The sequence below is a fragment of the Oncorhynchus mykiss genome, chromosome 7 (genome assembly GCF_057628025.1).
Source record: "Oncorhynchus mykiss isolate SJ-2025 chromosome 7, ASM5762802v1, whole genome shotgun sequence".
Classification (NCBI taxonomy): Eukaryota; Metazoa; Chordata; class Actinopteri; order Salmoniformes; family Salmonidae; genus Oncorhynchus; species Oncorhynchus mykiss.
This window is the reverse complement of record NC_143028.1, coordinates 49,516,555-49,542,201: the sequence shown is the minus strand read 5'-3', so window position 1 is coordinate 49,542,201 and position 25,647 is coordinate 49,516,555. Positions and strand designations below refer to the sequence as shown.

General features: G+C 43.9%; 1 protein-coding gene across 3 annotated transcripts; it reads left to right on the top strand.

The window, feature by feature from the left end:
• The first annotated feature begins 165 nt into the window (after positions 1-165).
• Positions 166-25,647, top strand: LOC110528010 (draxin-B). Of its 3 annotated transcripts, none has more exons than XM_021609782.3 (7): positions 166-396; positions 9,334-9,859; positions 10,896-11,038; positions 12,435-12,555; positions 12,856-12,948; positions 24,889-24,978; positions 25,127-25,647. In XM_021609782.3, exons 2-7 carry the CDS (start codon positions 9,358-9,360, stop codon positions 25,237-25,239), a joined length of 1,062 nt encoding a protein of 353 aa, XP_021465457.2. In that variant the 5' UTR covers positions 166-396; positions 9,334-9,357; the 3' UTR covers positions 25,240-25,647. The 3 variants fall into 3 exon arrangements, with proteins under 3 accessions (XP_021465457.2, XP_021465458.2, XP_090097350.1); XM_021609783.3 differs by having other exon boundaries at positions 205-401; XM_090241224.1 differs by lacking the exon at positions 166-396 and adding an exon at positions 8,825-8,933.

Genomic DNA, 25,647 nt, shown 5'->3' with positions numbered 1-25,647 from the left:
CTTTAAGCACACTTAATTGCTTCTCTAACACTGAGTTTCAATATTCAGTTCCCAATGCATGTAGTGAAACGTTCAGAAAAAAATCACGAATTTAATTATTTGCAACAAATTTGACGTAACCCATCCCACACCCAGGTAGCCTATTCTCTTGCGCCTCAACTAATGGGACAAACACTGACATCAGTCCCCGCACGTTCGCGCATACGGTTACGCGCTTCCAGCCAGTGACTCTCCTCATAAACCAAATTTAATCCCAACGATCAACACACCGACCGTGAACGGACCCCAAACAGACGGAATTTCAGTCCTGTGCGCTTTCACGGCCTACATCGCTCATCCCATATAAAACTATTACCTTTGCAATAATAGTCAACCTCAACGGATTAAGAAACGCGGGTGAGGTAATTTTTTTGTCATTTTATTCAAGTGTTGAAACATGGCTATGTCGCAATAACGAAAAGCCAATCAAATGTGCCACATTTTGTGTCATTCATTTAGCTTATTGTTGCATTTTAGACTAAATATTGTAGCCTACTAAGTAGTGCATTTGTAACACACTGTTGTTGCTTCTAAAAAAGTTATATGAATGGAATCCACTGAGAAGGCAAGATATAAACCGTTGCGCCCAGTTATTATGCATTTAAATAAATGTGAAATTGTATGCCTTTTTACTATGCACAATAGTACCTTCAATATTACTAATTACTTAATGCTAACTTTAATTCTGATATCTGAACAAAAGTATGTTTCTATTTGGCACGGGGAAAATCATTCTGATTAGGGCGGAGGGTATAATGTTTTCTGTATCAGGCAAATATCTCAAATAATATGAATTATGTGAATATGTTGTGATACAATAATATATTGTGATCATGTCCTCTTGCCTGTACATCTTTGAGACTATACTCAATAATATTGGTATTACAAGGACTTAATTAGAGGGAGAGAAATATATATAATTTAGTTTGGGCGTCTCCATGTCAGATCATGCCTTTAAAAGTGAATATAAAGCAGACACATCGGGTGTACAGTGTTTGTGGACAAGCATTAACAAGTCCGTTAAAATAAAACCAAGCCAATCAGTAGGAATATGATCACAAGGAGGACTGTGGGTGCACTTGACTGTGAAGCTCCCAGCAGATCAAATTGGGGGCCACATCCCAGTTTACAATCACTAATCAGAGAAAACTAATCAAAATAATAGGAAACCAAAGGACAATATTAATCATGACTTTATGGTTCACTAACTAAGCCTTATTTCACCTAAAAGTAATTCCCCCCATTCCACTTACATATATAACTTCTTATCATTATCACCCTCCCCATGTGTCCTCAGTGTTCCTCTGTGTAGTGGGTAGTCTATAAGTAGTGAGTTGTGCCATCATAGAAAATCTCCTCCACTATGGACTCCATTGGTGATCCACTAGTGTCCACCATCTCCATGTCCTATAATGAGTCTTCTGGTGTGAGATGCTGGTTCAAGGTTGATTCAGTCTGATTGGTTGTTGTTATGTTTTGGTTGTCCAAGGAGTGTCTTTGTGGAACAGTGGACCCAGCTGGTCTCCTTATGTGCCACCAAATGAGAGCAAGATTCCACTGTCACTGTTCCAATTAACCCTCCCCTGGATATTCTCTCTTTATCTCTCTCTCCCCCCCATCTCCCTAAGTTCTCTTGGCCTACCACCCTTCTCTTCCTCTCAGTGTGATGTCTGTAGCTCTGTTCTCCTGGTGCTGTTTGTGTCTCAGCGTTGTTCGAACGCGTTTCTCTCTCTGCTCTGTGGGTGTCTGGAGGAGGTTGCCCCGCTGTGAGTGTATGTGCACTGAGCATGCTCTACTGGAAGATAAGGACTACATTGCGGGATGTCTCTGATATTGCTGTGCAACCGTGGCAATGTTCGATCTCGCCCAACATTAGAGGTGTATTCATCACGGAAACTGCTTATGAACCAAACAGAAGCAAACAGACCAATACAAGAGTTTATATTGGACAAATTCAGAGCTGGAAAAAATGATGGTATGAAATCTCCAATATTGTATTGAAGAATTCAGCACTCAGTGGTAATTGATTTGGCGGTTGAAATGCTACTGGCTGAAATTAACTTTCATAGCAGCTTTCCTGAAGTATTTGTTGAGAAATCAGATGGAAACTACCATGTCAGACTTGTAAAATGTTGGTAAATATTGAGAACCTTATTACACACATGGCAAACACCTGGCAAACAGTAAACTTTAATTGGATAATAGATCAATTAAGGCATACATTGTCCCTTAAATAAGTTTGACAAATGATTGAGGGGGGGAGCAAAGAAAGGATGGTAAATTAGCCATGCATGTCTGATCTGTTTGGTGTGAAGTCTTCCTTCTGCTGTTCTTCATTGAGCCGTGTGTGATGGGGACAGGGACCAGAGTTCACCTGAGCCCTGCCACCCACTCCCTTCCTGATGCCTTCCCATTGTCCTCTCACTGTCATTGACTGGCTTAAATTAACCACATTACACGTAAGGCACACACTCAGCAACTTGACAGAACACTGCTAATCAGGTAAATAATCGAATAGAAATGGAAAAAAGGAAGCCTCTGCTTTTAGACATGGGCCTGTAATCTCTTTATGTAAACCCAGAATGATTCCGGTGGTCTTGAGGTCTTTGTTTGGTTGTTCCTTGTGGCCTGGCTGGTTGCTATGACAGACAACAGGAAAGAAGCAGATGGCTTCTGGAGGCTTGTTGCCCAGCAGGTGAAATTATCAATGCGCATTAAATAGAGACCACTGCCAGACCAGTGCCTTGTGCCTCCACTGCTTTACTTTGCCTTGCTGCGTCCCTCACTACCACAGAAGCACACTTCAAACTATAATTTCAGCTGTGTCCATGATCTGCTGTTAGCTGGGCTTTTATGAAGCATGTCAGGGCCTGGTATCGCTGAGGACTGGTCGTAGAACCAGAGAGAATTCTCAGATCACATCAATAGTGTTTAATGAATCAGCCCCTCCAGAGGTGGCCCTTTACACTCTGCTGCTAGATTGTCCCTCATCACTGGCCCGACTTCTGTCTGAACAGTCTAAATCATTTATATTGTTTTAACCCAGCTAGTGGCCTTCAACTGATGATATGCAGTCGTTCTACAAAGTCTTCTAGGATCTGTGGCTTCTTATTCCTCGTTATTTCAATAGGTCATTTTTCATGATCACAGCTTTCCATGTATATGAGGTGAAGGTACACTACATGTCCTACTCTTCCTCATGCTCTCTCAAAGCCCTCTCTGTCTTCAGAATCAAAGTTTCACGCTCCTCCACTATCCAGCTAACCCTGCTAATGTGGCCCCTCAGGCCCGGCCACAGCCTCAGTGCCAGATGCTAACCCCTGCTGCGTCCTACCTATATCACACAGTGCTCTGTAATACACTGTTTGGTAGACTTCTAATCATCAGATGATGCTGAGAACTTCACCCCAGAGTATTCCATTACCACCCACATCCTGATTTTGTCAGGGACCACCTTTTAGTGGCTACATGAAAGGGCCAAAGGAGAAGGGGTTTTGCTAGGCAGGGGTGCTTTGTGCCTCTCTGTCACCAACCAGCTTCCTTTTAAGGCAACAGGACTATTCAGGCTGCGACAAGCAGTTCACTATGTTTCTATGAAGGCGTCACTTTTCTCATTGTGTGAGAGAGAAATCATTTTTGTGCCATAACATCAGACTGCTGCTCAGCCTCTGTCTGTGGCCCATTATCTGCACGCTCATTTCAAAGGGCTCAGTGATCTCCAAAATGAGTCTGGGATCAGTCAATCCGTTTCCTGTGTATTTTGATTGTTTATTTATTTGGACTAGTTGGTTGGTTCATTTTGGCAGCAAGGCCTCATGGAGCACACTCCTCCAGAACTGAGCAGACTGACAAGTGAGAGTATTTTCTAGCGATGGCAGGTTTTCTGAGAAGTCTCCCTAAAAAATTCCCTCTGCCCTCCACCATAGCAGTAGTTTGTGTCAAATGTAGGGTTGCAAAGGGAGGGTATATTACTAGAAACGTTTGAAGTTTACCAGTAAACTAATTTAATTTTGGTATTTTTCAACAATGTTATATAATCTATTACATGACATCTAGTTGCCCTTTTGGGTATTTCAGATTATCACAGGCATCTGTAATGATCTCTGGCCCTCTGTGTGGCCTTATCACATGTAAAATATATAAAATAATTAAATAAGACAATTTTAAAATGAAAAATAGAATGACAAATCTGTAAAACATTGTGCAAAATATAATATAAAAATATATTTAGTGAATACCATTGGTGTTTAATATGAGGGTTTCAGCATTATTTTATTTATTTTTTTATTATACATTTATTTTAGTATGTCTATGTATTTGCTCTCAATGTTTTGGTGTCAAACCGATGGCAGTTGTGAAAAAAGTCAATAATTGGACGAGTTAAGAGTTAATACCATTGTTGATTAAATGCTTTTTTCATACGTTAGGCTATTTTTTTCTTGAACCATATGGTCTATCTCCTAGAAACTCATATGGACAATATGGACACAGATAAAATACAGTACCAGTCAAAAGTTTGGTCACACCTACTCATTCAAGTGTTAAAAAAAAAACTATTTTCTACATTGTATGAAATTATAACTATGAAATGACACACATGGAATCATGTAGTAACCAAAAAAGTGTTAAACCAATCAAAGTATATTTTAGATTTCAGATTCTTCAAAGTATCCACCCTTTGCCTTGATGACAGCTTTGCACGCACTTGGCATTCTCTCATCCAGCTACACCTGGAATGCTTTTCCAACAGTCTTGAATTAGTTCCCACATATGCTGAGCACTGGCTGCTTTTCCTTCACTCTGCAGTCCAACTCATCCCAAACCACCTCAATTGGGTTGAGGTCGGGTGATTGTGGAGGCCAGATAATCTGATGCAGCACTCCATCACTCTCCTTCTTGGTCAAATAGCCCTTAAAAAGGGAAAGGGAGGATACCTAAGGCAGCAACCCACTGTTCCCAGGGCGCCGAAGACGTGGCTGTTGATTATGGCAGCCCCCCGTACCTCTCTGATTCAGAGGGGTTGGGTTAAATGCGGAAGACACATTTCAGATGAATGCATTCAGTTGTACAACTGACTAGGTACACAGCCTGTGTGTTGGGTCATTGCAATTTGAAAAACAAATTATAGTCCCAATAAACTTAAAACAGATGGGATGGTGTTACCTCTGCTGCAGAGGATAAGTTCATTAGAGTTACCAGCCTCATAAATTGTAGCCCAAATAAAATGCTTCACAGAGTTCAAGTAACAGACCCATCTCAACATCAACTGTTCAGAGGAGACTACGTGAATCAGGGCTTCATGGTCGAATTGCTGCAAAGAAACCACTACTAAAGGACACCAATAAGAATAATCAAATCAAATCAAAGTTTATTTGTCACATGTGACGAATACAACAGCTGTAGTAGACCTTACAGTGCTTACTTACAGGCTCTAACCTATAGTGCAAAAAAGGTGTTAGGTGAACAATAGGTAAGTAAAGAAATAAAACAACAGTAAAAAGACAGGCTATATACAGTAGCGAGGCTATTAAAGTAGCGAGGCTACATACAGACACCGGTTAGTCAGGCTGATTGAGGTAGTATGAACATGTAGATATGGTTAAAGTGACTATGCATATATGATGAACAGAGAGTAGCAGTAGTGTAAAAGAGGGGGTGGTGGGTGGCGGTACACAATGCAGATAGCCCGGTTAGCCAATGTGCAGAAGCACTGGTTGGTCGGCCCAATTGAGGTAGTATGTACATGAGTGTATAGTTAAAGTGACTATGCATATATGATAAACAGAGAATAGCAGCAGCGTAAAATGAGGGGTTGGGTTGGGGGTGGCACACAATGCAAATAGTCCGGGTAGCCATTTGATTACCTGTTCAGGAGTCTTATGGCTTGGGGGTAAAAAAAATGTTGAGAAGCCTTTTTGTCCTAGACTTGGCACTCCAGTAACACTTGCCATGCGGTAGTAGAGAGAACAGTCTATGACTGGGGTGGCTGGGGTCTTTGACAATTTTTAGCTCTTTCTCTGACACCGCCTGGTGTAGAGGTCCTGGATGGCAGGCAGCTTAGCTCCAGTGATATACTGGGCCGTACGCACTACCCTCTGTAGTGCCTTGCGGTCAGAGGCCAAGCAATTACCGTACCAGGCAGTGATGCAACCAGTCAAGTGGCTCTCAATGTTGCATCTGTAGAACCTTTTTGAGGATCTCAGGACCAATGCCAAATCTTTTTAGTTTCCTGAGGTGGAATAGGCTTTGTTGTGCCCTCTTCATGACTGTCTTGGTGTGTTTGAACCATTCTAGTTTGTTGTTGAAGTGAACACCAAGGAACTTGAAGCTCTCAACCTGCTCCACTGCAGCCCCGTCGATGAGAATGGGGGCGTCCTCAGTCCTCCTTTTCCTGTAGTCCACAATCATCTCCTTAGTCTTGGTTACGTTGAGGGATAGGTTGTTATTCTGGCACCACCCACCACAATGACCGAACACACCTACAGGCTCTGGAATGGCTATTTGACCAAGAATGAGAGTGTTGGAGTGTTGCATCAGATGACCTGCCTCCACAATCAAATTTAGATGGTTTGAGATGAGTTGGACAACAGAGTGAAGGAAAAGCAGCCAACAAGTGCCCAGCATATGTGAGAACTCCTTCAAGACTGTTGGAAAAGCATTCCACGTGAAGCTGATTGAGAGAATGCAAGAGTGTGCAAAGCTGTCATCAAGGCAAAGAGTGGCTACCTTGAATAATTTGTTCAACACTTTTTTGGTTATTACATGATTCCATATGTATTATTTCATTGTTTTGATGTCTTCACTATTATTATACAATGTATAAAATAGTAAAAATAAAGAAAAACCCTTGAATGAGTAGGTGTGTCCAAACTTTTGACCAGTAGTGTATATATACAGTATTTGTTTTAAGTTATTTCAAGTATAAATTACCAAAGTTATGATAGATTGCTATAGATTTTCTGTTAATTGCCAAAATTACTGAAGATTCTGGTAACTTTGGTAAATTCCCGGTAGCTTTGCCACGCTAGTCATATGTACAGGGCTGGAAAATGTGATCAAGCCTGACCAAACACTTTATGTGGGATATAGCACACTGCCTCTCTCTCAGACACACACTGTAAGGTTGGAGAAGATAAAGGTCTCACCTCAGCAACTACAGTCCCACTGCACAGCTGGTGGAACTCCCTCCCAGAGATGGGCAGGAGAAAGCAGTTTGTGTCTAATCCCCCAGCAGGTCTGCCTGCAATAGCACCACAAATTTCCCTGGACAGCAGTTGCTTCCCCTCCTCCCCATAACGCAATCTCCTAGTCCTGGCCCATTTTTAGAAGCACTTAAATAACCCACTGTAAACCTCAGGGTGGGGTGTTTGAAAGTATTTGTGTGTGTGTGTGTGTGTGTGTGTGTGTGTGTGTGTGTGTGTGTGTGTGTGTGTGTGTGTGTGTGTGTGTGTGTGTGTGTGTGTGTGTGTGTGTGTGATGATGGAGGCAAGGCTATCGACCCACAACACCCCAGCAGCAGTGGCTCAATACTTCTTCCCAATTGATTTTCTGTATGGGTCACAAGCCGTCCGTCTTTAACATAAAATACTGACCTGCAGGGGCATTGCAGTCATTCTGCAATGCGATGGACGGTCCCAACCCATCAGAGAAGAACAGAAAGCCCACCATGTTCTTTTAATAAACAACCCAAATGAACCCACATGAACTAGACCAGGGGGTTAGAAACAGAAAACAGGGACATTTTATTAGGATATCCTGAGTTGAATACAAATTAAGTTGGTCAGTTAGTGATTATTAATCCTGAGGATTCCTTGAGCCCCATACCAACCCAGCGAACATTACTCCATTGACCCCGTGTGGTTATTCGGTGGGCAAGGTGGGCATGGGCTAGCCGACATCAAGCCCAACACAGGCTAGCCTAGCACGGGCTAGCCCACAGCAATAGCACATCAGCCCAAAACGGGCTAGCCCAGCATAGACTAGCCTACATCAAGCCCACACCAGCCTGCCACAGGCTAGCCCACAACAAGCCCAACAAAGGCTAGCCCACATCAATCCTACATCAGCCCAACATGGGCCAGCCCATACCAAGCCCAACATGGGCTACCCCTTGCCCAGCACAGGCTAGCCCACACCAAGCCCAGCATGAGCCATCCCAATTTGAATATTTGGGGGGTGGTTTGCACACAGTTCTTTTTGTGCAACCGTTACTGGCGTTGTTCTGTTGTTTGATGACCAAATTGTTTTTATCTTCTACACTGCCATTGATGACGTCTTTAAAAAACACTTAAGTACATGTGACATAGGAGAAAGGTAACAGTTTCTCTTGTTTGAAAATATATGTATGAAAGTAACAACAGCATTGTTTTTCTGATACAATGTGTCACGTTCCCTAAATACCTTTAAGGCTTAAAATGTGCAATCTATGCATTGAATTACATTTTTATAAATAAATTATGAATTCCTATTAAATAGCAAAGGCGCATTGGCCCAAGGTGGGCAGCCTACATGGGGCCAATATTTTAGCCCACATTGTGAGAATGTTTGCTTATTTCAGGCAAGGTGAGGGCTGCCCTCACCACATATGGGATGTCCACACTGGGCAAATGCTTTGGGGGCCAATTTGGAGCCAATGAGCAAAGGCAGCCTATATGGGTCCAATATTTTTGCCTGCATTGGGCCCACATCATGCCAATATGGGCATGTTTGCTGGGAATATTTCCAGACAGACAGGGAAAGACATTTATAACACAAGCACTAAGGGGCTGCCTGTCTCTGTCTTTATAGGCTCCTAAAGAGCCACTGCGGCTTGAGAGGGTAGCCCAAGAGGCTGACGATTACTGCCAGGACTGATGAGTACTGCTGTAGCACAGCATCAGGGATGGGGTGAAGGGGTGAGTAGGCTATGATATGGTGGAACTGAGTGCTTCTGGGAAAAGAGAACAAGGGAACAACATGGGTACTGTCTGGGGACTTCAGAAGATGATAGTGTGGCTGCCTGGTGATGGACTTCATGGCAGAGGTTTCAAGCCACAGACAGTCCAGAGCAATAACACACCGATCAGCTGTGACATGGATGTTTCACCCAAGAAAATACTCTGTTTTGTAGGGATTTTTTAAAAACATGATGAGGAAGAGCCTAGTTTGTCTACATGTATTTGAATGAACTCTGGAAGTCCAAAGCGTGTCTGCGGCATCATACTGTAGCTGCTCCTGCCCATCTCTTTTCTTGAGTAAAACATATACATACAAACATATAGAACGAGTGTACTGAAATATGTTGTATTCTTCCAGCAGGTGGCACTGTACTTATAGGTGATGGCTTCCTCTTGGTGTCTGCCTCTGGCTCTCCTGGTCTCCAATCTGGTCATTTCACACAGCACCGAGTCCCGCTCCACACACGCCAAGAGGAGATTGGCACAGCCCTCACCAGGCAATGGCAATGCCCTTCAGTACCCTGAGCAGGGCTTCCACAGCCATGGGCATGGGAACGGCAGGGAGCGTGGAGGGGGGCATGGGGGCCAAGGGGCCCACAGTGCCAAAGCCAATACTGGGGCTGGGCTCCTCTCCCGCAGTCCCCTGCACCCCGCAGCTCGGCATGAGGATGATGGGACGGGTCTGGATGGCCTGAGCCCGGTGAGACTGGAGATGGGCCCTGGGGGCAGGGAGAGGGAGAATGGTCGCGGAGGCATCAGGAATCCATCTCATACTCGGGACAACCACCCTCTGGGGCCACACAAGGGAAAGGAACAGGGAAATGGGCACCACTTTGATCACAGGAGACATGGAGGTCGGAGAGACAAGGGTCGGCACACTAAAGGTGAGTCCCCAAAGAATCTAGGGTTATCAAATGAGCCGTAACCCTGCAACTGGCTTCAAGTGGCCAAGAGACCTCCTACTGCTATCTAGTGCAGGGGTTCTCAGACTGAGGTCCTCAGACTTGAGGTACTAAAGGGGGTCTGCGGCCAGATCTCCAAATTAGTATTAATATGATTATTACATTATTTATTTTTTCTTGAATATTACAAAAAAAATGACATTTAATTAACACATTTTGGCCAAGGGATTCATGGAATGAGTTTCATGGCAAAATTTGTACAATTGCAGGATATTAGCTTCAAAGCTGCAGCAACAACAATCTCTCTGCCCAATGATAAAATGTGTAGAATAATAGGAAATTAGCTTTAAAACTGCAACATTTTCTCTCAGATGCCAAGCATCTGAAGTCAACATGGGCCAGGATCCCTGTGGAACACTTGACACCTTGTAGAGTCCATGCCCCAACGAATTAAGGCTGTCCTAAGGGCAAAAGGGGGTGCAACTCAATATAAGGACGGTGTTCCTAATGTTTTGTACACTCCGTGTATTTACATCATTGGATAGCTAGAGACTTCAGCTTTCTCATCATATGTATATCATTCCTGTAAGACGAAAAATTAAGGCATTGTCCATTGTACAAACCTTGCGCTTTTAAAATGTCTGTGTCCCTATGGGAATTTGTTTAAAATATTACAATGTCAGTTTCTTGGAGGCCTGCTTAGTTTTCTTGGGCTCTGTAATATAAAAAGAAATCTGGATCGCACCGTTTTTACCTTTCTAACAGTACTGAACATATGTTTGTAGGACTTATAGTTTTGAAACAGAAATGTTCTTAATTAGGGTAATATACAATATTATGCGTAGTTTAGAAAATGCCACCAGAGGGCATCAGAGTTTAAGAGGTTAAGTCTGACGTTGACCTTATACTTTTAAAAAAACTGAATTTTCTTGTCAACAATCTGGTTAAGTGGATATGATAATGTATGGTCTGTCCTCTCCTCCCCAACCCCTGTTCTGTCCATCCATCCTTCCTATAGGGTTCCTCCCTGAGCCTGAGCTGGACTCTAGTCTGAAGGAGGGATCTGTCTCCTCCACCAACTTTGGCTCCGGCTCCTCTGCGGTTACCACGGTGATGAGCAAGCATCCCCCAACTCTGCCCCCAGCCTCCACCAAACCCAAGGTACCCCATAAAGACATATGACTGCTTATTCAAAACAACATTGTCTATTGTAATTAAGTGTTGTAGGAGAGCTATTCATGGTAAAGAAAGAGTGACTGTATTTCCTATTTGGAAATACCTAGGCTCTGTAATGGGCTTAATGTATCACATAGCTCATTACTCATCTCAGAGAAATGAGGAGACAGGTTTTTTAAATTACCTATCATTTTTCCTTCACTTTCTCCCAGCATGCTGCCTGCCATCACAATGATCACTCACACAGGTAGATAGATAGAAACCTTCTCTGCTTCTCACATACAAATACTCTCCCTCTTCTATCCTCCCTCTATTTTTCTCAGGATGCTATTAAATCACCAACACACTCATCAGACTGGCAAATAACAGTACTCAGCCTGTGTTGAGGTCTGACTCTTACTCCAGGCTGTTTTTCTGTGGTGTCTGTCTCAGGTCCATAGTTACATAGTTACTGTAGCCCTGTCTGGCTTTACTGGGCTCTGAGTGTTTGATGTCTAAACTGTCTGACTGCTTGGTATGCTGTTTACAAGCTGCCAGAGAGCCTTGGATATTGTGTGCATGTCTTTATTCAGGAGCTGTCAGATATCGGCCTGCAGTGGAAATTATAGCCTTGCTTGGAGTGGACCTGGGTTCATTGACACCGGAACGCTGTGAGCGTTCTTAATTAATTTTGATTTTGGCTGATGGCTAAATGAACAGCCAGGTACTAGTATCCCACCACCATTCATCTAGTTGATGTTTCTCAATGTTTTCTCTGGGTGACACAGAATGAGCTGGGATCAATGTGCACAAAGAGTCTGGTTGGCACAGACCCTTATTTCCTGATAGATGATTTTCTCAGGTCCTGTCTCTCTAGACATCCCCAGGAGACCTCTCAATGTCATATTGACTTCATTATAACCTGCTATTATTTTGTCAACACAGTCCAGAGGTCCAGAGGAAAGGAGTTATGTAAAAGAGCTTTGTTGAAGTTTATGACATCGGTTTTGGCTAAGTAGTTCCCTGAGGAGTTGTTTTATTCAATATTGACTTCTGCTTAAATTGCTTTGATTCAAGGTGTGATATTGAAGGACATTGACGTACCGGTAAAATCACAGCTGTGTTAAAGTGATTCACAGGTCTTCTCCTCTGACAAGTAGTAACACTCTACCATAAGATGTTTAGTATGATGTATGTATGCTGCCTCAGGGCTATAAACAGTGTAGTGTGCAGCCATGTCCTCCGAAACCCACTGATTGCCTGTAAAGCACTCTGGGCTGTGAAGTCCTGAGTGTCCACAACTAACAGGCCATTTTATGGACCAGGTGTCTGTTCACCTCAACTACGGGAATGTAGTTATAGACCACTGAAGTGTGGCTATAATATTCTCTCTGCATTACAGAAGTCAGGCCGGGGGAAAGTGCAAGGAGAGGTGATGCCCACTCTGGATATGACGCTGTTTGACTGGACGGACTACGAGGACATGAAGCCAGTGGATGCCTGGCCTTCTTCCAGGAAGAAAGGTCAGCACTTTATTCAAATACACATTTAGTCATCTCAGTTTGAGAAGATACAGCTAATGTTAATGTTGGTGGAAAGTCATACATTAATATGTGTTCACTCCACAAAAAACCCTAATGATCCTTTTGCATCTACTGAACATACTGTACTCCATAGGATAGACATGTTTGATATATTTGTTATTTCTTTGACATTGAAGTGTTTGCTTGATCGTCCATACGTTTGTCTGAGCCTGGGTTGAAGTACTTTACTGGTACTTTACTGATAATCTGTTTTTGTGCTGGTTATTTTGCATGCTGAAGACAAGCGGCGTAGTAAGAACCTAAGCAGTGGCAACTTGACGGTGGACGCTGATGCCATCGAGCCATGTGACCACCACTTGGACTGCCTCCCAGGTCAGTGACTAAACTGTCCTCCATCCACGACTCTGCTGACCCTTGACCTCTGGCCACTCAGGTCATGGTCTCTTGAAAGCTCATCATGAAAAAGGCCATGTGATGGTCGAAACATTTTCGTTTTTGAATTTACAACCGAAAGTAATTTTTCTTTGTGAAAGAAAGTTAACACGTCTGTCAAAGGCAGACAGGAAGCGTGGCAAATAGTGTATGGTAAATTGGTGCCACGGTAATGGCACCCTCTACTTCATTATCAGTTTCTTAATGGAGAACAAGCTCTATCTATCTCTCCTCAGCACGACTTGAACCACTGCTTTCCTGCTTAACTGCTCAAAGGGGACCTATACAGGACGCGTTGCCTAGCACAAGATAACAGCTTTGCGTTGCATGAATTGAGCACACCCACCCAAAGGAAAAGTTTACTTCTCAGTTTCCAGTCAATGCTAGCACTACACGGCGAGCCTTCGCCCCAATACACCACTTAGCTAACTTCTTCATGCTTCTTTTTCCCCATCACGGTAAAAGACAGAACATTTTGACATTTAATATTTGGTTAGCCCACACTGCAAGGCAAAGCTAACCTAGCTAGCTCACCAAAGAGTTACGCCACATACTTTTTCTTCAGCTAGCAGCGTGCTAGCAATTAGCTCATGATGTGAACACTAGCTAGCTATACGGCTAAGCGTCAGCCATCACAAGCATAGCCTGGAACCACTAGCCAGAGCTATGGCTACTACTACCCCTGCACAAGGTGAACCCAGCAGACCCCCTGCTTGGGACTGGAGCATGCTCAGGCAGCTCTCGCTAATCCTGAATCTTGCACTCATTGCAAGAAGTTGCCTAAGTCGAGTCTCAAAAGTAGGGCGTGCCAGGCAGACCCCCGCAAGGCTCTTCTTCCTCCCAGCCTTCAGGCCAAGAGGCAACCCAACAACCCTGAATGAAACCAGCTGAGCTGAGGTTATGGATAGTCACCCCTGGATTTCCACCCACTGTTTGACAAACTAGCAACAGGGAACGGAGACAAGAGGATGTACAAGGAGGAGGATGACAGTATTCTGCACCACTTCCACAACGAGGATGAAGAAGGGGAGGAAGAACCCATTCTGTGGAGCAGAACCTCTTCTCTTCACCTGTGACTCATGTTCCAGGTGTTATGAACACAGTAGCAGACATGTTGTCCAGAGGGAATCCCCTGTAAATCCCAAATTGGTGGCCCAAGTGTGGGAGAGATACGGACAAGCTTCCTCGTGGCGCAGTGATGCGCCACTAGGGGTGGACACGCTGGCACACCCATGGCCAAGGGTGCAGCTTTATGCATTTCCTCCCCTGTCTGATCCTTCCCACTCTATCCAGAGTAAAGGATCAGAACATGTCCCTCATCCTTACAGCCCCTCCATGGCCAGGACAGCTGTGGCTAGCGGAGATTGTTTTGACCAGCCCTGGCAGCTGCTCTTACACAGTGATCTGTTGACGCAAGTGAATGGAGAGATTTTGCGCACTCTTTGGGCCTGGCCCGTGAGAGGATGAATATCAATGCAATAGGCCTAAGGCAAGTGTCCCTTCTGCAAGCTCACTATTTGACAATAAGTGGTGTATGTTTGAAAGATGGTGTGGTCAGAAATAGATAATTCCCTTCCAATGCTCTGTTTCAGAGGTACTATGCTTTTTGCAGGACCTTTTGGACAGGGGAAAGCCTTTTCCACCATTAAGAGGTACTGCAGACTCTGTCTGTCATATAGGCTTCGACAATAATACAGCGGGAAAACACCCCCTGAGTTGATATTTTCTGAAAGGCGTGTTGCTTATGCCCAGCGTCCAAGCCATTAGTCCCATTGTGGGACCTATCTATTGTGCTTGAGGTCATTTCACAGCAGCCGTTTGAGCCGCTGGAAAGCGTAGGAATGTGATATCTCTCATTTAAAACTGCATTACTTTTAGCCATTACGTACGCAAAGTGGGTGAGTGAGCTGCACGCACTGTCAGTCCACCACTCATACATGCTATTTGCCCTAGGGTTATCAAAGGTTACCTTACAACCTAACCCTGGCTTATAATAGCAAGGGTTTACCACCTCCGGAGGGCTTGAGAGCCCATTCCACCAGAGGTATGGCTGCGTCATGGGCACTATACAAAGGCATCTCTATCCAAGAGATCTGTAATGCGGCATGTTGGGCAACCCCTCAAACCTTTTATGAAGTTCTACCGACAATATTAATATGAGTGAAGAATCTCACCACGTTTCCCTTCACGTGGACGAAAACAGTTGCTTGATAATGAAGTAGAGGGTGGGACCGTGGAGCCTTATAACATGTTGACCTGTGTTTTGGCTCAGTGCCCCACAATTTACTACTTGTTGCTACAGCACTACCTTGCGAGTTGGTCATCTTCCGCTCGTATAGTGTATGTGCAGCCGGGATCCATACGATGAGCAAGTCCTCCACTTTCTCTCTGTTTGCCGTACTGGTGTGTGACTCGGGTGTGTGTTGCTTGTGTGTTTGCCATTTCACTGGCTGTGCTTGTTTCAGGAAGCGGGGTGCAGGCTATATTTCCAAACCCACTGTAGCTTGTAGCAAACTTTTAGTACATTCCTGTCAACAAGAGAGACATGGAAGCCCAGCTAGACTAGCTAAACTAGTTTCAAATTAAGGTTGCTAACGAATGTTTTCAAAGATGCAAGAGCTGTGATTATTTTTGCTCTCTTCTGGGACAATTTGGACCATCCGGACTTCCAATGTAGCAACTGTTTGCTTGCATAGGACTACAGGGGTGAAGTGGCTACTCTTAGCAAACAAATAACGAATTTACACAAGCTACTAGGGAATCCATGTCGGACTACTTTTTCTTCTACTCCGGTTGCTGGATGCCGCTCTGGCCTGGTGGGATTGTCGCTGCCGTGTTGTCTCCCAACAGCCGACTGGCCAGTGCTCTGCAGGGATCCCTCCCCAAAGGGGTTTACCCCTTCCCTGGAGAATGGAGTTGGTAGGATGCTTCTGGATGACTTAGTGGATGTTCCTATTCTTGACCCTACCAACCATCCATGGAGGCACGTCACTCGCCGTGGATGTCGAAAGCAGCGGCCTTTTGTCAACGTCAGCACACGGAGATTGATGCTGTTGTATTCCATGTGAGATTTAATGACATTAGGAATGGTAGTTTGGATAGGCTGAAACAGGATTTTGAAGAACTGATTGGATCTCTGCTGGACATCAAAAAACATCCTCAAATTTCTTGCCCTCTGCCCTTGCTGGGTCAAGGTAGTGAACATTTAAGCAGGTTAATAGTACTTCCCTACCTACGTGACTACTGCAGCTCCATTGGTGTAACTTTTGTAGACAATTTTGACACCTTTTGGAAGCAGAGGATGCTGTTCAAAGGTATTTACTCCTATTAAATCGCAGCAAAATCATTCCTCCACAGATTCACATGTTGATAGGGGTATTGTAAATAGTAATTATGGGTCTGTTAATTTAATTTCCATTGATAGCTCTGTTAGCTCCCGTAAGGGACCCACTGTTGTTAGCTACACCTACAGTATGCGCATATCAAGCAATCATTTTCATCTGGATTGTCACAACTAGCTAACCGCAATCCCGGGTGACTACTCCTGGCCAGCGTCTCCATCCCGGAGCAAGCACCAATTAGCCTGAAGCTAGCCTGGCTAGGGCTCCTGGGCTACCACCGAAGCACACTCCTGGGCTACAATATCCAGACCCTTTCTACTGCCGGTACGGGGCACGGAACCCCGCCGATCCTCTACGACTGGAATGCCGACATCCCCTAAGGCGCGACGTGCGCTGAAGGCCCATTCTGCTAACAGCGGCCTGCTAGCTACCTAGAGCTACTTGGAACCCTACTAATCCATGACTGGTCTATCAACGTCACTGCACGAAGAGGCAAAAACAGACTTACCTCCATCACAACATCCCCCAAAGGCCCTTCTGCTAACTTGCTAGCCCCAGTCTACTAACTGCTAGCTTGTTAGCACCGGCCTGCTATTTGTCTGAATCGCCGTGTCCCCAGCCAGCCCAACCAGTCACTGGACCCATTTGTTCACTTGGCTACGCATGCCTCTCTCTAATATCAATATGCCTCGTCCATTACTGTCCTGCTTAGTGATTACTGTCTTATTTCACTGTAGAGTCTCCAGCACTGCTCAATATGCCTTAATCAACCATGTTGTTCCACCTCCTACATATGCAATGACATTACCTGGTTTAAACGTCTCTAGAGACAATATCACTCTCATCATTACTCAATGCCTAGGTTTACCTCCAATGTACTCACATCCTACCTTAACTTTGTCTGTACACTATGCCTTGAATCTATGCTATTGTTCCCAGAAACCTGCTTCTTTTACTCTCTGTTCCAAACTTGCTAGGCGGCCAGTTCGTATAGTCTTTAGCTGTACCCTTATCCTACTTCTCCTCTGTTCCTCTGGTGATGTAGAGGTTAATCCAGGACCTGCAGTGCCTTGCTCCACTCCCACTCCCCAGGTGCTCTCATTTGTTGACTTCTGTAACCGTAAAAGCCTTGGTTTCATGCATGTTACCATTAGAAGCCTACACTCTAAGTTTGTTTTACTCACTGCTTTAGCACACTCTGCCAACCCGGATGTCTTAGCCGTGTCTGAATCCTGGCTTAGGAAAACCACCAAAAACCCTGAAATCTCCATCCCTAACTATAACATTTTCCACCAAGATAGAACTGCCAAAGGGAGCGGTGTTGCAATCTACTGCAAAGATAGCTGCAGGTCTGTACCCAAACAATTCAAGCTTCTACTTCTAAAAATGGACCTTTCCAGAAACAAGTCTCTCACTGTTGCCGCTTGCTATAGACCACCCTCTGCCCCCAGCTTTGCCCTCGACACTATATGTGAACTGACTGCCCCCCATCTATCTTCTGAGCTCGTGCTACTAGGTGACCTAAACTGGGACATGCTTAACACCCCAGCCATCCTACAATCTAAGCTTGATGCCCTCAATCTCACACAAATGATCAATGAACCTACCCGGTACAACCCCAATTCCGTAAACACGGGCACCCTCATAGATATCATGCTAACTAACTCCCCCTCCAAATACACCTCTGCTGTTCTCAATCAAGATCTCAGCGATCACTGCCTCATTGCCTGCATCCGTAATGGATCTGCGACCAAACGACCACACCTAATCACTGTCAAACGATCCCTAAAACACTTCTGCGAGCAGGCCTTTCTAATCGACCTGGCCGGGGTATTCTGGAATGACTTTGACCTCATCCTGCCAGTAGAGGATGCCTGGTTATTCTTTAAAAGTGCCTTCCTCACAATCTTAAATAAGCATGCCCCATTCAAAAAATGTAGAACTAGGAATAGATATAGTTCTTGGTTCACTCCAGACCTGTCTGCCCTTGACCAGCACATAAACATCCTGTGGCGTTCCGCATTAGCATCGAATAGCCCACATGAAGTTAGGAAAGCTAAGGCCAGCTTTTTCAAACAGAAATTTGCATCCTGTAGCTCTAACTCAAAAAAGTTCTGGGACACTGTAAAGTCCATGGAGAATAAGAGTACCTCCTCCCAGCTGCCCACTGCTCTGAGGCTAGGAAACACTGTTACCACCGATAAACCCACTATAATTGAGAATTTCAATAAGCACTTCTCTATGGCTGGCCATGCTTTCCACCTGGCTACCCCTACCCCAGTCAACTGCCTGGCACCCTCCACAGCATCCCGCCAAAGCCCCCGACCATTTCACCCAAATCCAGATAGCTGATGTTCTGAAAGAGCTGCTAAATCTGGAACCCTACAAATCAGCCGGGCTAGACAATCTGGACCCTCTCTTTCTAAAATTATCTGCCAAAATTGCTGCAACCCCTATTACTAGCCTGTTTAACCTCTCTTTCGTATTGTCTGAGATTCCCAAAGATTGGAAAGCTGCTGCAGTCATGCCCCTCTTCAAAGGGGCCAAGTTAACAAACAGATTACTGACCATTTCGAATCTCACCGTACCTTCTCCGCTATGCAATCTGGTTTCAGAGCTGGTCATGGGTGCACCTCAGCCATGCTCAAGGTCCTAAACGACATCATAACCACCATAAGAGACATTACTGTGCAGCCGTATTCATCGACCTGGCCAAGGCTTTCGACTCTTTCAATCACCACATTCTTATTGGCAGACTCGACAGCCTTGGTTTCTCAAATTATTGCCTCGCCTGGTTTACCAACTACTTCTCTGATAGAGTTCAGTGTGTCAAATCGGAGGGCCTTTTGTCCGGACCTCTGACAGTCTCTATGGGGGTGCCACAGGGTTCAATTCTCGGGCTGACTCTCATCTCTGTATACATCAATGATGTCGCTCTTGCTGCTGGTGATTCTCTGATCCACCTCTACGCAGATGACACCATTCTGTAGACTTCTGGCCCCTCTTTGTACACTGTGTTAACTAACCTCCAGATGAGCTTCAATGCCATACAACTCTCCTTCCGTGGCCTCCAACTGCTCTTAAATGCAAGTAAAACTAAATGCATGCTATTCAATCGATCACTGCCCTCACCTGCCCGCCTGTCCAGCATCACTACTCTAGACGGCTCTGACTTAGAATACGTGGACAACTACAAATAGCTAGGTGTCTGGTTAGACTGTAAACTCTCCTTCCATCCTCACATTAAGCATCTCCAATCCAAAATTAAATCTAGAATCGGCTTCCTATATCGCAACAAAGCACCCTTCACTCATGATGCCAAACATACCCTCGTAAAACTGATCATCCTACCGATCCTCGACTTCGGCGATGTCATCTATAAAATAGCCTCCAACACCCTACTCAACAAATTGGATGCAGTCTATCACAGTGCCATCCGTTTTGTCACCAAAGCCCCATACACTACCCACCACTGCGACCTGTACCCTCTCGTTGGTTGGCCCTCGCTTCATACTCGTCGCCAAACCCACTGGCTACAGGTTATCTACAAGGTTCTGCTAGGTAAATCCCTGCCTTATCTCAGCTCACTGGTCACCATAGCAACACCCAATCGTAGCATGCGCTCCAGCAGGTATGTCTCACCGGTCACCCCCAAAGCCAATTCCTACTTTGGTCGCCTTTCCTTCCAGTTCTCTGCTGCCAATGACTGGAACGAACTGTAAAAATCACTGAAGCTGGAGACTCACATCTCCCTCACTAGCTTTAAGCACCAGCTGTCAGAGCAGCTCTCAGATCACTGCACCTATACATAGCCCATCTGTAAACAGCCCATCTATCTACTCATCCCCATACTGTATTTATTTATTTATTTATCTTGCTCCTTTGCACCCCAGTATCTCTACTTGCACATTCATCTTCTGTACATCTACCATTCCAGTGTTTAATTGCTAAATTGTAATTATTTCGCCACCATGGCCTATTTATTGCTTTATCTCCCTTAACTTACCTCATTTGCACTCACTGTATATAGACTTTTTTTTCTACTGTATTATTGAATGTATGTTTTGTTTATTCCATGTGTAACTCTGTGTTGTTGTATGTGTCGAATGTCTATGCTTTATCTTGGCCAGGTTGCAGTTGCAAATGAGAACTTGTTCTCAACTAGCCTACCTGGCTAAATAAAGGTGAAATAAAAATATTGCTACATGTGCTCATAAACATAGGGGTATTGTCAATAGTAATCTTGTGCACATTTATCTGAATTTTACTATTTGCTCTGCCACTTTGAATCCAATCAGAAAGCCCATTGTGGCTAGCTCTACCAGTTCTATTGACTTGTGTCAACATGGATACTCCAGCTCTTTTCAAATCTCATAGATGGCTTGAACTGTTACATATATACTGAACAAGAATATGAACGCAACATGCAACAAGTTCAATGATTTTACTGAGTTACAGTTCATTGGTCAAATTTAATGCATTTGCTATGCCCTAATCTATGGATTTAGGGCAGGGGCACAGCCATGAGTGGGATGGCAATAGGCCCACCCACTGGGGAGCCAGGCCCATCAAATCAGAATCAGTGTTTACCCACCAAAGGACATTATAACAAACAGAAATAGTCCTCAGTTTCATCTGCTTTCCGGGTGGCTGGTCTCAGGCAATCCCTCCCGCAGGTAAAGAAGCTGGATGTAGAGATAGTGGACTGGCATGGTTACACATGGTCTGCGGTTGTGAGGCGAGGCCGGTTGGACATACTGCCAAATTCTCTAAAACGACTTTGATGTTGGCTTATGGTAGAGAAACTAACATTACACTATCTGGCAAAAGCTCTGGTGGACATTCCTGCTGTCAGCATGCCAATTGCACGCTCCCTCAACTTTAGCACCTGTGGCTTTGAGTAGTGTGACAAAACTGCACATTTTAGAGTGGCCTTTTATTGTTCCCAGCGCAAGGTGCACCTGTGTAATGACCATGCTGTTTAATTAGCTTCTTGATATGCCACATCTGTCAGGTGGATGGATTATCTTGGCAATAGTGAAATGCTCACTAACAGGGAAATAAACATATTTGTGCACAAAATTGGAGAGAAATAAGCTTTTTGTGCGTATGGAACATTTCTGGCATATTTTATTTCAGCTCATGAAACATGGGACCAACACTTTACATGTTGCATTTATATTTTTGATCAATTTACTGTAAACATGCAAAGCCTGATGTCTAAACTAGACTTTCTGGATGTCTTGTGCATGACACTAGCCCAGACGTCATGGAGACCGGGCTGAATAATTTGATTATGGATAAGGACATTGCCATTGTGGACTATAACATTTTCAGATGTGATAGACAAAACTGAGAGGGAGGGGGAGCTATTTATGTCAAATCTACTCTTACTCTTTATGTCAAATCTACTCACTTTGTTGGTTGTAAAAGTGGCCATAAGCCAAAATATGCAGATATTTATTACTGCTGTCTATCGCCCCCCAGCCGCTTCTGTGGGGGCTGTTGGTATTATTTCTGATTATTTAAAACCGTTTCTGGTATCTGAACTGGATGTGTTAGGAGATCTATATCTTGATTGGCTTACACATGCCTCAGATCAGTTTAAGAATATCTGTCTTGAATTCAACTTGACTCAGCTGATAATGAAACCCATTTAGATTCATGTAAAAAACCTTGCAAACTCCTCATCGATTGATTTATAACTGACTAACCGACCCCATTAGTATTTGGCTAGTGGTGTTTTTGCAAGTGATATTAGCGACCACTGCCCTATCGCTTGAATTAGAGATACCAAATTGAAAACTGACCCTCCTATAATTGTGAATATAAATATTTTAAAAAATCCTTTATGATGTATATTAATATAGACCATGTTAATATTTCTCTTTCTGTTCTCTCGGAGGACCTGAGCCCTAGGACCATGCCTCAGGACCACCTGGCATGATGACTGCTTGCTGTCCCCAGTCCACCTGGTCGTGCTGCTGCTCCAGTTTCAACTGTTATGCCTGCGGCTCTGGATCCCTGACCTGTTCACCGGATGTGCTACCTTGTCCTGGACCTGCTGTTTTCGACTCTCTCACTCTACCGCACCTACTGTCTCTAACTCTGAATGATCGGCTATGAAAAGCCAACTGACATTTACTCCTGAGGTGCTGACCTGTTGCTCCCTCTGCAACCACTGTGATTATTATTACTTGACCCTGCTGGTCGTCTATGAACATCTTTGCCATATACTGTTATAATCTCCACCCGACACAGCCAGAAGAGGACTGGCCACCCCTCAGAGCCTGGTTCCTTTCTAGTTTTTTTTCCTAGGTTCCTGCCATTCATGGGAGTTTTTCCTAGCCACCATGCTTCTACATCTGCATTGCTTGCTGTTTGGAGCTTTAGGCTGGGTTCCTGTATAGCACTTTGTGACATCGGCTGGTGTTAAAAGGGCTTTATAAATACATTTGATTGGCTTTTTTTTACTAGCTGAACCCTGTTTTGACACTTTCATTTTTCTCATCCATTTTGACCGGTTTAAAAAATGTAACCTTTTATTTAACTCGGCAAGTCAGTTAAGAACAAATTCTTATTTACAATGACGGCCAACACCAGCCAATTGTGCGCCGCCCTATACTCCCAATCACGGCCAGTTGTGAAGTGTTGTGTAGTGACGCCTCAAGCACTGAGATGCAGTGCCTTCGACCGCTGCACCACTCAGGAGCCCTAAACATGCCCCTTTCAAGCAACTCAGAGTCAAAAACCGAATTAATCCATGGTGCTCTCCTGTTCTCTCAGACCTCCTCTTGGTAAGAAATCAAGTCTGGCGAAGACAAACTGTCTCGTTAGCTGATCAGCAGCTATTTTGGTAGTTGAGAAATAGGTGCACTGCCTCGGTTAAACAGTCCAAATCAAAATACTTCCGTAGCTCTATGGCAGACTGTTAGTGATCCCTCTAAATTCTGGAAAACAGTTCATTCACTGAAGCGGGGTAATTCCTCTACTGCCCTTTCTAAGCAAGTAGTTTTAGACTCCTGCATCATTACTCAGAAAGTTAAGATTTGTGATGGTTTTAATCAGCATTTTATCTCAGCTAGTGTCTTACTTGAAATAAATGGAGGTCAAACTGGTCTTGGCGAGTTAGTTGACAGTTCTTCCCAGAAACAGGGAAGATTGTCAGTTTCAGTTGTCTCGATGGAATCAGTCGACTTGGGAAATGGTAGTCCTGGTTTTTCTTTTTGGCAACTCACAGAAACAGAAGTTCTTTCTGCCTGATTAGCTATTGACACCAAGATGGACCCGTCTTTGCTTAACTATGTAGCACCCCTCATTGCTTGCTCAGTAACACACATTTTTGATTTAATTTTAGTATTAGGAAATATTCCAAAGTGTGGAAAGCAGCTCATATATTCATAAAGGCGGGATAGTAATGATCTCGATAATTATCGACCCATTTCCAGGCTCCCTTGTCTTGCAAAAAATCCTAGAATCATTGGTCAACAAACAGCTATGTTATTTTCTATCTGTAAATGGTATTCTTAATGTTAATCAATCCAGATTCAGACCTAAATGTAGTACCACTATGGCTACCATGCTTGTTGTAAATTATATTGCAAATTCCTTAGATGATAGAATGAATTGTGCTACCATGTTTGTAGACTTGTCAAAAGCTTTTGATACTGTAGACCATGCTATTCTGATGAATAAGCTGTCCTCTATAGGGTTGGATACTGATGCTTGCCGATGGTTTCAGAATTATCTCAACGACAGACCTCAGGCCATCAAGGTAGATGTGGTCAAATCTGAGTTTCTTGAGTTACATAAAGAGGTGCCCCAAGATTTGATACTCGGCCCACTACTGTTTACAATCTATATACTGTAAATAATATTGTTAATGCTGTAAAAAAATATATATACAGTACCAGTCAAAATTTGACACACCTATTCATTCCAGGGTTTTTCTTTATTTTGACTATTTTCTACATTGTAAAATAATAGTGAAGACATCAAAACTATGAAATAACACATATGGAATCATATAGTAACCAAAAAAGTGTTAAACAAATCAGTAAATGTTTTGTATTTGAGAGTCTTCAAAGTAGCCACCCTTTGCCTTGATGATAGCTTTGCACACTCTTGGCATTATCTCAAGCAGCTTCATGAGGTAGTCACCTGGAATGCATTTCAATTAACAGGTGTGCCTTCTTAAAAGTTAATTTGTGGAATGTCTTTGAGCCAGTCAGTTGTGTTGTGACAAGGTAGGTGTGGTAAACAGAAGACAGCCCTATTTGGCAAAAGACCAAGTCCATGTTATGGCAAAAAGAGCTCAAATAAGCAAAGAGAAACAACAGTTCATCCTTACTTTAAGACATGAAGGTAGTCAATGCGGAAATTTTCAAGAACTTGGAAAGTTTCTGCAAGTGCAGTCGCAAAATCCATCAAGCGCTATGATGAAACTGGCTCTCATGTGTCCCTATAGTGAGATACTTCACTATCAGAGAACCGGGGTTACGCAAATAACCTGACGTTTCTCCCTCTACCCCACCCATAGGATCCTGCTGTGACCTGAGACAGCACGAGTGCAAGCTTCACAACCGCGGCCTCAACAACAAGTGCTATGATGACTGTATGTGTGAGGAAGGTGAGTAAGCGACGTAACAGGCCAAAGCCACAGAGCATCAGAGAATTTAAGTGAGAACACAACCAACATAGGACATATAGGGCTCAGTTTCTGATGTCAGTAGCCTGCTTGTCCATCCTCTGACAGCGTTCCTATTAATTTGTCTCAGGGTTCCGTTGCTATGCCAAATTCCACCGGAAGCTTCGTGTGACCAGGCGAAGGGGTCGTTGTGTGGTGCCAGAGTCAGCCAACAGAGACCAGGGGTCCTTCATCACAGTGTGAGGGGTCACAGAGACACACCACACACTGAACATGACCACTCTCTCTGACATAAAAGACAGACAGTGTCTAGTGATAGTTCATTCAGAATTTTCATACTACTCATCTGGTCTCCCTCACTTCAGTGCCACAGAATCACGTACATGTACACATTAGTTCCAAAACAACAACAGTGTCTGATTAACTGTGTCCTGAACATATGAATGTGTTTTCTGAGAATGGATAGATTGTCAATGGCTTTTCTAATGATTCTGTCACACTTCTCTTTAAAGGTAATTATTATGATAAGCAAAAATGTTTTCCTTCTATATGTTTTAATGTTTGTTTTATTTATACAATACTTATAACAGAACTCTGTGTCTATTGTGTTTTTTCAACCTCATTTTATGTGATTAAATTCTTGTACATTGA